Source organism: Schistocerca cancellata, chromosome 4 (genome assembly GCF_023864275.1).
Source record: "Schistocerca cancellata isolate TAMUIC-IGC-003103 chromosome 4, iqSchCanc2.1, whole genome shotgun sequence".
In the NCBI taxonomy this organism is placed as follows: domain Eukaryota; kingdom Metazoa; phylum Arthropoda; class Insecta; order Orthoptera; family Acrididae; genus Schistocerca; species Schistocerca cancellata.
The window spans coordinates 670,917,319-670,931,068 of record NC_064629.1 but is presented as its reverse complement, the minus strand read 5'-3'; the positions used below and the strand labels follow the sequence as shown (position 1 = coordinate 670,931,068).

Sequence of the window (13,750 nt, the reverse complement as noted above, 5' to 3'; positions counted from 1 at the left end):
CCGAAAACAACCATTTCTTGTCAATGATCGGTTCAGTTCTATGTAAATACAGCCCACACTATTAAGGAGCCACCACCGCTTCCACAGTGTCTTGTTGAAAACTTTCGTCCATAGCTTCGTGGGGTCTGCGCCATACTCGAAACCTACCATCAGCTCTTACCAACTGAAGCAGGGACTCATCTGACTAGACCACGGGTTTCCGGTCGTCTAGGGTCCAACCGATATGGTGACGAGCCCAGGAGAGGCACTGCAGGCGATGTCCTGCTATTAGCAAAGCCACCTGCGTTGGTCGTCTGTTGCCATAGCCCATTAGCGCCAGATTCCGTCGCACTGTCCTCCTGGATATGTTTATCGTACGTCCCACATTAATTTCTGCGGTTATTTCAAGTACTGTTGCTCATCTGTTATCACTGACAACTTACGCAGACGCTGCTGCTCTCGGTCGTTAAGTGAAGGCTGTCAGTCACTGTGTTGCCTGAGGTGAGAGGTAATGCCTGAACTCTGGTATTCTCAGCACACTCTTCGCACTGTGAGTCTCGGAATACTGAATTCTCTAACGATTACCGAAATGGATTGTCCCATGCATCCAACTCCAACTACCATTCTTTGTTCAAAGTCTGTTTATTTCCGTCGTGAGGCCATAATCACATCGGGAACCTTTTCAAATGGATCGCCTGAGTACAAATGACACTACCGCCAATTGTGCATGTGCATATCGCTCTCGCATAACTTTTGACACCGCAGTATATAGATCCATACATTTTCACGTTCTATGCCTCAACACTTGAGGTATAAAGTAGATTTATTCTGAACCAAACAGCTTCAGTAAGAATAAGCAGCCAGCTGATTCAATGCAGTGAACCAACAATTCATTTCGTCACAGGATCGCTATATTCAAGGACCTGTTAACGGTATTCCATTTGATTATTTGATTACACATCTACACACCACAGATCCCCCCCCCCCTTCCCCCACTCGCACCATACAACAATACAACAATGCAACATATACCGACTGCAGAGGTCCTCCAAATTTCACTCGACAGCAGGCAGCATCTTGCACTCGGCAGACTTCGAACAGCCACATTAGAATTCGACACAATGGTTCAAACAGACCTGAAGCAATTACAGGATAGCATATGAACAGTGCCGGTGTAGCTCGTGATAAGGAAGTCAGATGGTTGACGCCCTTAAGACGATTATTGACCATCGAACACTCAGAAAATTCTGTCCATCCAGTAAAACACCTCTAAATCAACATACAAATCCCTAAAGCCACCATATGGTGCATGGCGGATGGTACTTCGTTCCCCTACTAGTCGTTTACTTTCCTGTTCCACTCGGAGCGAGGGAAAAACGACTGCCTGTATGCCTCCATACGAGCTCCAATTTCTCTTGCCTTTTCTTCGTTATCCTTAAGCGGAATGTACTTGACGGCAGTAGAACTGTTTTGCAATTAGTGGCAAATGCCATTTCTCTAAAATTTTCTCAGCAGTTTTTCGTGAAAAGAACGTCATCTTCCCACCTGGGATTCTTATTTGAGTTCATGAAGCATCTCCATAATAAGTATTGATTGAATCTACTAGTAACAAATCTAGTAGCAAGCCTCCAAATTGCTTCAGTATCTTGCCTAAACAGACACTCGAGCAGTACTCAAGAATGGGTCGCACTAGTGTCCTATATGCAGTTAAAAAAAAAAAAAAAAAAGGTTCAAATGGCTCTGAGCACTATGGGACTTAACATCTGAAGTCATCAGTCCCCTTTCTATATGCAGTCTACACTACTTAAAATTCTTCCAATAAATCAAAATCGACTATTCGCCTTCCTGATTTCCGTCCTTACGTACCTGATCCATTTCATATCGCTTTGCAATGTTACACCCAGCTATTTAATCGACGTGACTGTGTCAAGCAGGACACCACTAATACTGTATTAGAATATTACATGATTGTTTTTCCTAATCGTCTGCATTAACTTACTTTTTACTACTTTTACAGCAAACTGCCATTCAACACACAAAACAGAAATCTATCTAAGTCATCCTTCTAAACTCACTTGACAACAATACTATCCCGAATGCAGGTTGCTGATCATCCAGTCTGTCAGATAATTTATGTGTATTGAGAACAAGAGCGGTCCTATCACACTTCCCTGGGACAGTCCTGAGATACTCTTGTCTCTGATGTACACTCGCCATCCAGGACAACATACTGTGTTTTATTAGTTAAGAACTGTTCGAGGAACTTATATATCTGGGAACCTATTACGTATGCTCGGACCGTCGTAAACAATCTGCAGTTGGACATTGTGCCAAACACTTCCCTGAAATCTAGGAATATGGAATCTGCTTGTTGCCCTTCGTCCATTTCGCATGAGCGATGCTTTATACACCATTGCTGATTAGTGGACAAAATCTTTTCTGTCTCAAGGAAATTTATTATATTCGGACTTAAAACATGTTCAAGAAATTTGAAACAAATCGACATTAAGTGTATTGGTCTGTAATTTAACGAGTCCATTCTTTTACCCTTCTTATGTGAGTCGAGGGACATGAAAGGGAAGCAGCGGTTGGGAAGGGAGTGAGACAGGGTTGTAGCCTCTCCCCGATGTTATTCAATCTGTATATTTAGCAAGCAGTAAAGGAAACAAAAGAAAAATTCGGAGTAGGTATTAAAGTCCATGGAGAAGAAATAAAAACTTTGAGGTTCGCCGATGACATTGTAATTCTGTCAGAGACAGCAAAGGACTTGGAAGAGCAGTTGAACAGAATGGACAGTGTCTTGAAAGGAGGATATAAGATGAAGATCAACAAAAGCAAAACGAGGATAATGGAATGTAGTCGAATTAAGTCGGGTGATGCTGAGGGAATTAGATTAGGAAATGAGACACTTAAGTAGTAAAGGAGTTTTGCTATTTGGGGAGCAAAATAACTGATGATGGTCGAAGTAGAGAGGATATAAAATGTAGGCTGGCAATGGCAAGAGAAGCGTTTCTGAAGAAGAGAAATTTGTTAATATCGAGTACAGATTTAAGTGTCAGGAAGTCGTTTCTGAAAGTATTTGTATGGAGTGTAGCCATGTATGGAAGTGAAACATGGACGATAAATAGTTTGGACAAGAAGAGAATACAAGCTTTCGAAATGTGGTGCTACAGAAGAATGCTGAAGATTAGATGGGTAGATCACGTAACTAATGAGGAGGTATTGAGCAGAATTGGGGAGAAGAGGAGTCTGTGGCACAACTTGAGAAGAAGAAGGGACCGGTTGGTGGGACATGTTCTGAGGCATCAAGGGATCACAAATTTGGCATTGGAGGGCAGTGTGGAGGGTAAAAATCATAGAGGGAGACCAAGAGATGAATACACTGAGCAGATTCAGAAGGACGTAGGTTGCAGTAAGTACTGGGAGATGAAGAAGCTTGCACAGGATAGAGTAGCATGGAGAGCTGCATCAAACTAGTCTCAGGACTGAAGACCACAACAACAACAAGTACAGGAGCCACTTAAGGTTTTTCCCAGTCACTTGGGACTTTGTCCTGGGCGTTCGCAACAAATGCGAGCTAAGTAAGGGGCCAGTGGCAGAACTGGGATCCCATCAAGACATGGTAACTTATTTGTTTTCAACCCTTTCAGTTGCTTTCTACACAAGGGATGCCTATCACTAGGTCCCCCATACAGGAGTCTGTGAGACGGTGTGTCTGTACGATCCTCCTGCGTGAATGAGTTTTGAAACGCGAAATTTAAAACTTCAGCTTTCCTTTAAAGTCATCTACTGCTATACCAGACTGGTCGACGAGTGACAGGATAGGAGCCTTCGATCCACTTAATGAATTTATGCAGGAAAAGAATTTTCTCGGTTTTGTGAGCATGATCTTGTGCCGTGGTGTGGCGGTGGAAGTTGTAAGTTTCGCGCGTCGATCTTTTTATAAAAGCTCGATTTTTTCGTAACTTTTGCATGTCGACATTTCCGTGATTTTTTTACGTGAGAGTGCAACAGTGACTGCTTCCTCAGCATTTTCTGAATTTCTTTATTAAACCACAGTGAGTCTTTTTCGTCTTTAAGTCACTTACTCGGCACGTACTTCTCCAGAGCGCGAGATACAGTCGGTTCAATCTTTGCGCTTAATTCCTCCACTTCCATCATATTGAAACCGTGAAGTCCATGCATTGTCTGAGTAGGATGCTAACAACTGCTTATCTGCTCTTTCCATCATAAACATTCTCCTACCCTTCTCGGGGAGTTTATTAACTTCAGTAACCATCTACGGTATAATGACATCGCGACCAGTAATTCCTTCTCTATTTTGATACTGTCACTAAGGTCATACATGTTTGTAGCTACAAGAGATACATGGAAGATTTCACATCTCGTCTTGCCGGTTGTACAGTTTTTCTACTGTGGTCTCAATCAAGGTTTACAGCCATATTCCAGTGGTCCCTGAGGATATACATAAACAGCAATTACAGCACCTTTTGGACTCATTGAATTCATTGTAAGTCATATGGGCCGGAAAACCTGTACTGGCAAACGCCTGAAGACGGCCACCATATATCCTCAAAAGCCGACATACGAAATTTCAAGAACCGATATTAAGTGAGGAATCTACTATTATACTACGGCTCCTTACATATAGCTCCCGTTAATGGGGGGAAAAAAATTGGACAGCGCGTTTAGAGGCATTTAAGAAGTCATTCCTTGCGTTCTCTATGAGCGAATGGGATTGGAAGTGGCACATTCGGATTTACCCTCTGCCATGCACTTCACTGTGGTTTGCAGTATGTGGATATAGATGTAGAAACCTGAGCGTTTTCATCACTGTATCACATAGATTGATGTTAAGGGTAGAATAAATTATCTCGAGAGCATGTTTTTTGTTCACTGTTCAGAGAAGAACATAACATTACTGCTGGTACTCCAGAGCAGTATGGAGTATCCTGAATGCTGTTCCACTGTCACAATTTTTTTCTGTTAACTGCACATGAATAGACTGCTATACATCGGAGAACTACTATAACTCTAATTTCAAAATCTTCAGGAGACAGGTACTGCTAGTTGTAAACAAGGGCGTCCATGCGATAGTTTTCAGGCGGGAGGGGGGGGGGGGGAGTAGAGGGCTGGCTTTACCTGGGGGTATGTAGTATTTTTAATATTTTGCATGAAGAATGGCGACTTGTAAGTAGCCATAAAAAGTTCCAGTCACAACCCAGTTAAAAATCTACGTAATACCGACTTTTAAATCATTTCTTAAAATAAAAAAAAGCACGTGACTACACTGCATTTGTTCCTTCGCCTTTGAGCTCGGAACGGGGCCGAGGCGCCCTCAGTTGTAAACATAAATGGAATGATATTACATACCTATAATATTAGTCTGGAAATTAATTACTGAGTTCGTTTGATAGTTATGATAACTGACCTTATCAATACATTTATCTCTGCTCCAGAATACATGAAAATTTTCGCTAAAAACCAGGCAATACGTTCTGAAATGAACATAATATGACAAGTGGGATGCTGTAGTCGTGATACCTTCGCCGCGCTGTAGACTGTCAACTGATGTGTATACTTTGCTTTCTTAGCTATGGCAATAAAAACATCTCTGGTGAGCTTGGGCGTGTGTTCGGTTGACAGTATGAGGGTGATGTTTTGGTTGTTGTGAAAGTGAGGGGGGCGTGTTTATTTTATCATAATGGTGTTGAGGAACGTTTGAAATCAAAGTAAACACGTAACACAAATAAACAAGAAGATGGCGAGGCCACCTGTCCCTAGTCAGCAAAAATTAGCTGAAAAATTGACAATATTATTGGATAGAGGAGTTGGTATGCTGACAAGGATTTACAACATAAAAAAGGTGAAAATATAATTTTAATAAGTGTCTTTAACGCAAGTGGGTAATACGAATCTGTTGTTGCTAATAGTTCTCTACTTCATGGTGTGCAAATCTTTTGACTGTGAAGGTTTGTGCGTAGACAGTATGGATTTATTTGTTTGTTTACACGCCTTAACGGTTGAACACCGTCAATAGTTTTTCAGTAGTAGCAACTGTGCATTTTGGAATTATTAGATTTCCATGGACATGTTCATCAAGGATAAGAATATGGAATGACTCATTGTCATGTCATAGATAGGCCTCGTGGAAATGGCGAATAATGCTAAAGTAAACTAAAGCGAAATACTACCGCGAACGGCCAAAGTGAAAGTCCCTTATTTCGGAACTTATACACAACTATTCAAAAATTTCCATATATGTCAGTGCTCCCAAGTTCGGTGCAATACGAATATTTCCATGTAGGACTTGGTATTTCGTTTACACGAGGTTCACAGTCGAGCTGTATTTATATGTGAACAATTTTACGATTCTTTTCGGTATATAACGAAACGTTAATGGTGAAAAAAAAGGATTTTTGTTCCTTCTTGGTTTTAAATCAGTGATGTCACACAACAGTAACAGAAATGGCTCTGACCACTATGGGACATAACATCTGAGGTCATCAGTCCCCTAGAACTTAGAACTACTTAAAGCTAACTAACCTAATGACGACACACACATCTATGTCAGAGGCAGGATTCGAACCTGCAACCGTAGTGGTCGTGTGGTTCCAGACTGAAGCGCCTAGAACCGCTCGGCCACTGCGGCCGGCATAACAGTAATCTCAACTGTGTTATTTGATGGCACTGGAATTAGCAAATTGCTATATTTTGTACTACTTCTTCTTTGAGTTTAACTTGTTTAATAGGTAGTACAAAAGAAACACTTCCTAATTATACCTCGCTTTTCACTGCTGTTGGTAAAAGTGTGCCTTGTCTACAGTTCTTTGATCTTAGTGCTTTTCTGTGAATGCTTAGTCTTGTCAGCCTTTCAGTTCCAAACCCTGCTTAATTCCTTTACAATTGTTTCTTCTTCTGGCTGTGTTGTGAGCATTTTGTAACACACTGTTCAGCGAGGAAGCATCACTTATGAATAGATCTACATTATGTACCACCCGTAATACAGTAATTACTATGCACTCTGCATAGATAGGAAGCGTATTGTAAGTGTGCATGGGGAACACAGCACAGAACCTCCCTTTAAAGTCACTCCAGCCTGTGGATAGCCTTAGCGACCATTACAGCTTAAACTACTTCAGTAGATGCAGTAGCCATTTGGCTCATCACTGTGATTTAATTTATTTATTAATCTAGGAATCATCTCTCCATGATACAGGATTTGTCATCATAATAGAATGAAAATAAGTAGCTCAAAATGTAGGTCTACATAAACACAGAATATATCATTGTCTATACTTTGTCTTTCATAGTTGAAAGTTGCTAACCTAGCCCATGATCTTCTTAACAGTCTGTCTTCATCTTTCCCAGTCTTCTACACCTTGAAGTAGCTGGACCCATGTTTGGTTTGCCTTTTCCTTTGTCTGGTCCACCCAGCATCTCGGTGGTCTTTCGCAATGTATAAATGTGCATTTATGAGGACGAGGCAAATGGTTAGTCGTAGGTTAGATGAAAGACCAATCCCAGCATTGGTCTGAAATGATTTAAGAAAACCTAGATCAGAATGATAGGACAGAGTGAACTCCATCCTCCCAAGCATGAGTTCAGTGTCTTAATAACTACACTATGCTACTTCGGAATTGGTAGCTATGGGTAATTCTTCAGCACATGTGGTACTTGGCCCGAGTCTTTGCTTGTATATACACGTAAAATTTTTCTCGCTCTCTTGGTTGACTTTCATTCTTTGTTTGCTGTATCATTTTTACACAGCATAATTTGATTTATTGTTACCTATATTTTATACCTTCTTGTTTTACCATTTCGTTACTACTGTTGTTCTTCATACTTACCACATTGTATATGTTTTTATGTAGTATTTTATTTTAGCTCTCTGACAACCTGTTACAAACCATATCTGTTTGTGAGTTATCAACTCCAAAGCATTTCATTTCACACTTTCCCCTCCCTATTCACACTTACATTGCCTTTACATTAAATCCAAATGGGTTTTGCAATATCATCCTCCTCCTCCTCCTCCTCCTCCTCCTCCTCCTCCTCCTGATATTCCCATGGGAAATACGGAAGCGTCCGATCCCACCCGTCTGCTTTAACCCATGACGTCACAAATATGGCGGAAACAAAAACAAACACACACACTTTCCACAAGAAGCCTAATGACACTAACGGGACAATCGTGGGAAATGGGGTGTTTTGGGTGGGGGGCAAACTAAATATAAACAAATTTAGATGCCTTGCGTAGCTACAACGTGTAAGTGAAGACAGCCTACCTCCCCAGGGGTCGTAACCCCTGCAATCCATAGAAGATAAAGATGCTTTAGTAGCTGATTAGTGTTTTTTGCCTTTTTAAAAAAAAAAATCTCACGGGATAGAACGAACAGATCAGAAAGATAAATATAATAAACTAAAACAGAAATTCAAGGAAACATAATTAAAATAAGTAATAAGTGTTTTTAAATTAAAAAAAAAAAAAAAAAAAACTCACGAGATAGAACGAACAGATCAGAAAAGTAAATAAAATAAGATAAAACAGAACTGGAGACAGCCACACTCAAACCAAACTCCGCGCCATCATGACGTCACACACGACAACACCATTACGTCACGGGTCAAAGCAGACGCGTGGGATCGGACGCTTCTGTCGACCCTTCCCATGTACTGTCTTTCTGTGTAGGGAACCACTGTGTGGTACACTGCAACAACTGCTTCATATCCGAAGTTAATTGTTCGCAAAAATAGATGCTTAGTTACTGAGAATAACAAATGAACTGGTTACTTTGAAACAGAAGTGTGTTTAGTATTTTTTAATTTGTTTCTACAGTTGAAAAATTGTTTTCAAACTGAGTGATGGGTACAAAAAATGCATGCTTTTCACAAAGCACTTAATTGGTTGAAACTGGAGGGTATGATGATTCTAAATAATTGCACCAAGTATGCTAATTATGGAGAGAGAGAGAAACATCAAGGATTCAAGTTATTCAAGTTGACTATGGTTCAGAGCCCTATTCAGCCATCCAGATTGAGGTTTTCCTAAATCAATTAAAACAAATGCTGTAATTGTTCCTCTGAAGAGGAGTAAGTGACAGATTTCCTTCATAATCCTCCCCCAATTCAAGCCTTGGTTCTTTCAACAATTACCATGGTGTCAATAGGGCGTTAAGCCCTAATTTTCCTTTCCTTAGCACGAGGAGACCACTAAGCTTAGCATCCACAAACTGACAAATAGATCACCATCACCTGTGTCACATATCCTCATTCAGTGGTATACCTCTGTGGTGACTGGATTTTAATCCTTGCAATATCAAGGGGAGGGGGGGGGCGAGTATTTTAGGGCCTACCTTTTGAAAATATTGTAATCTAGTCAGTTGCTTTACATTTTAAAATTCTGAAGAAAATAAAATTGTTGTTTTTAATGGTTTCTTCTACCAGATTCCATGTACATTTTGTAGCTTTTAGTTAAACTTAACACAAAAATATAAGTCTCAGTAGTAGTTGCTATTTCCCCAGTGAATGTCTAATTCAGCATCTCCAGATTCAGGACCTTACTTACACACCAGTACTGCTTTAAAAAGTATGTTTTTAATATAATTCAACAACAATTAATGAATTTTGTTTTCTTTAGGGTGAGTACAAAGTAACTCCCCCTCCCTCCAAACACATATTATGGAAAACGCCTTGGTATTGCTAGGGTTAACCTAGATAACTGGAAAAAAAAAAAAATTGATCATGAATAATACACCACAACAGGAACTGGACAGCACAAATCCAGAAACCTTGCCTCTGGAAACCAGTATTATGCCAAGCAAGAAAATTCAGTTCTGTAAATTGATCCCCTCAGTCTATCTTCTACATTTACTGAGTCTGGTAGTTAGTTTTGTTCATTCACAAGAAAGAGAAAAAATACAGAATTCGCAGAGGTACTATTTAGAGGCCGATTAAAAGAACAAGAAAGAAATAGCTTCTTATCTCACATTCTTGTTTAAAAATGACTGTAACGACTGTAGTGTTGATAGTTGCAGCTCTTTAAATTTAATATGTGTACATTTGTGTCATTGCTCGTTGCTTATATGCATCATGACAGTTGTGGTTAAGTAAGGCTGTAGTGCATTGTCAACATCATCAACTGTTTTGGATTTACACACATTCCGGAGCAGATTTTTGTATATGCTAGTTTCCCATAGTCTGATTTCTGTTTAAATTGGTCATAAATATTTTTTTTTTTTTTCGTATACCCATTTTTGTAAAGTGATTTTTGGTACATGCTGTACTTGTATGATTGGAATGGACTGTCATATTAGACAACGATTTTCATGAACATATCCACCATATTAGGTAACAGTTCCTGCCTTGAGTAGTCATATTTTAGAACCTGACATCACGTAACAAATGTGCCAATGCTATTATTCTTATGTATAGCTGAATATGAAGGTGAATTCTTACTTATGGTGATATAACTACCTGTCGTGTTGGCCCAAGGTCTGTGTTACACACAAATCTGAGAGTCTGCAAAATCAACAATTGTGATCTCTTGAAAACAACTATGCTTCTAGCTATGGCATGTATTTAATGCATATTGGATTTCAATAAGCATTTTATGTCTGTCAGTTTGATAACACCATCGCTCAAAGAAGACAGGTGGTAATAGCAGGTTCAATGTTTCCTTGAACTCATTGTAGACGTCTTGACGTGCTTAGTGTGTGTTATCACCTTAACATGAATTCTGCTTGCTCTGGAGGGTAGAGATTTCAAATTTATGCAAAGTCTCTTCAAATGGTGTCAAAACAAAACAAACTGCAAATCTCCATCAATTTGAATAAAGGTTTTTTTGTATTTGTGTTGTCAGATTATCCACTATCTTTGCTGAGAAAACATAAGTAATAATCTTTATTAATGAGGACTGACTAAAAAAAAAGTAAAAATCCAAAACATAGTTTGACATTAATTTTGAAGTTGGTTTGCTGCATGTGACATAATATATAGGTAAAAGGAAATCACAGTATAAAAATATTCATAGTATTATTGATGAAAATGCTCTTCTCATTTTCCAGGCCTGTGGTGATGCTAAGTCAAAACCAGGATTTCTGTCAGATAAAACTTTAGAATCATCTATAAAATATATTGTTAGAAGATTCCCGAACATTGACATCAAAGGAGTAAGTTCAAGTCAATCTGTAAGTTTTCATTTTTGTTTTTATATTTCTTTTGGCACTAGTCCAGTTATGTATTATATAAATAAGTATAAAATTTAACCATAAATATCCTTGGCCTACTCCGTGAAGTTTATGCATGCGGAAAACAATTTTGAGCGTTATAACCTAACCAAGAATACTAACTGCAAATTACTTGCTAGAAAGCAGAGCTAAAGAAAGAAGGCAAACATCAGCTTCGAAACTGAAAGCTAATTTCTTCATGTGTAGGGTCATCATTTTGGAATATGTGACATATCATTAAAAGACAGTGGGGCCATTCCATTGTTATGGTTGGTACAGATCAGAGACATTAGAGCCTTAGTATCTCTATGTAATTATCAAGTTCATAAATATTAACTCACACGATTTTATAATATCGAGCAGCTCTGCTCTCCCATATGGTTTTCAAAAAATTGCTATTAAAATTAAATAGTTAAAAAAAAATAAAGGAATGTCAAGGTGGGGAGAACTCTGTGGATTCTTAATAGTTTATTGAAAATAATATTTTTGAAATGGCTTATGTGTAAATAAAGATTACAACTCAGTAGTTGAAACATTTTTGCTCTCTTTATATGTAAAATATTTTGATATAATATTTGATATGATTGGGACAGTACAGTGTTACGGTTGGGACCACAATGACATCTGTATATGTAAATACTGTTAGTTTTCTTTAGAACTGAAAACAATAATATATACAAAGATAATTAATACCATAAATGAAGTTGAACATTTTCTCTCAAATAAAAAATTTTCAAATATTAAACACAAGATGATTAAACAAAACAAGTTATTTAAATTGAAACTGCCTTCTGTTTGCATAACCACTTTGAGAACTACAGACTCAGGCTCAAAAAATTCATCTATGGGATCTTGCCAATTCCACTTTTTCCCCACTCATATCCAGTTTTTCCTAGTGCAAATGCATAATAATTTAATCCTTTTGAATGTTTTTAGTTGTATGGAGATGAACAAGCACAAAGTCTCCAGGTTTTATATTCTGTGGGATAATATTGACCTATTTACATGTAATTTCATCATTGACTAGTGGTGATTTTCTGATCTTTTCACTAAAATTTGAGTCTCTGATCTGACTTACACTTAAACAACCCTTCTCGCTATTGAATTTAATACAGTGTGCTTTCTGAAAATGTGGAATTGATAAAATCTTTTCTGTAGTTCTTCCTTACAATATCTCATAGCATCATTCCATACCATGATCACTTCTGTACTATCAAGCACTTCCTGAATACACTTGGAAAAACTTTGAAGGGAGTTGACAATAAATTTTCAACATCTTTCAGTAAACCAGACACTGCTTAACTTTTCCTCCCATACCATCAACAACCCCTTTCCCATGGCTGGAAGCAAAGAAGTTCCATTCTCCTGAGGTGCTAAAATCTTCTTCAAAAAGTAACAAATTGGATAGACTAAATGTGTTCTTATACTGAGCAGTTGCACCAGCGGAAAAAATTTTCACTGTTTCAGGGCAAGGATACTTTTTTTTTCTTTAAGAAAGAAACAATTACATGTAGATATACCCAAGCTGCTACTTTACCATGTTCCAAATCATCAGATGTAAAAGCATAATTTCTTATGCTGTTATTTGAAAGCCAAGCAACTGCAGTAAAAACTGTAAGTTTGTTGTGGATCCAGTGAGCAGTCTGGATCTCATCTTGAGAACTCAATGAAAAATTTGGCCAGGTATTCACTAAGAAAATTTAGACTTCGGAAACTTTGTGATTAATAATGGCTTTATAATAAAACTTTTAATTATATTGTGTTACAATCAGGACAAAACAAATTGTGCAATAGGAAAATTGAGTAAGAAAACTGTTTTACCTTTAAAATTAATATCCAAACACGATTTTCCCCTTCCTAATAACGCCAGCAATAGAATAGAAGGGAAAAAAATCATCTGATCTCTAAAGAGTTTAAGCTTAAAATAAAAGACATCAACTGTGCAAGTTTGCCATTTTTAGAGCAATCAAAAATATTCAAACTAAATTTCTCAAATTTTGTAAAATAAAACAAAACAAAAAAACTGATTACAGGCATAAATAATTCCATGCTTTAGCTTTAATTTGATGTATAACATGTACTGTTTCTGTAAAATTTATAAGGTGGTCTGTGAGGCTCACTTTTTTATGGAGTGGCTGTGTGCTTTCTTTCACATTTTCCCCCCAGATAGACATGTTTGCTTATTACTGTAGAATAGCTTTCCTTTACTAGTGCATGAGAACTAAATTCTTATTCTGCTGTTACTGTGTTGTGGTTGTCTTCTTTGTGTACTAGTTGTACCCCACTGCTTTAATTCTCTGCTTTATGTTGTATCATGGCATGAACGAAGCATCTAATTTAATTAATATATGTCTTTTTAATACGCCTTTTACGAGATTTTGTAAAGATACCTATCCATAAAATCATGGAGGTCAAGAAGTGTTTTTATAAAATGTTGATGTGTTTTATGAAAATCAGCTCTGAATAGTTTTGTGGCCATGGTACTGTTCCTTAAAATGATAGCTAATGATCTGGTAGAGGGGAGAACTAAGTTTCAAGATTAT

The 13,750-nt window shown here is 38.1% G+C and overlaps 1 protein-coding gene across 4 annotated transcripts in view; it reads left to right on the top strand.

Annotated features, from left to right (window-relative positions):
- The first annotated feature begins 5,599 nt into the window (after positions 1 to 5,599).
- LOC126183445 (membrane-associated protein Hem) overlaps positions 5,600 to 13,750 on the top strand; it is a 176,888-nt gene continuing 168,737 nt past the window's right edge. For 2 of the 4 annotated variants that reach the window (XM_049925436.1, XM_049925434.1), the window contains exons 1-2: positions 5,600 to 5,845; positions 11,046 to 11,150. In XM_049925436.1, coding sequence (XP_049781393.1) covers positions 5,741 to 5,845; positions 11,046 to 11,150 — 210 coding nt within the window. In that variant the 5' untranslated portion in view covers positions 5,600 to 5,740. Of the gene's footprint in view, positions 5,846 to 11,045; positions 11,169 to 13,750 lie in introns of all 4 variants that reach the window. The other 2 variants (XM_049925435.1, XM_049925433.1) reach the window with 1 other exon arrangement.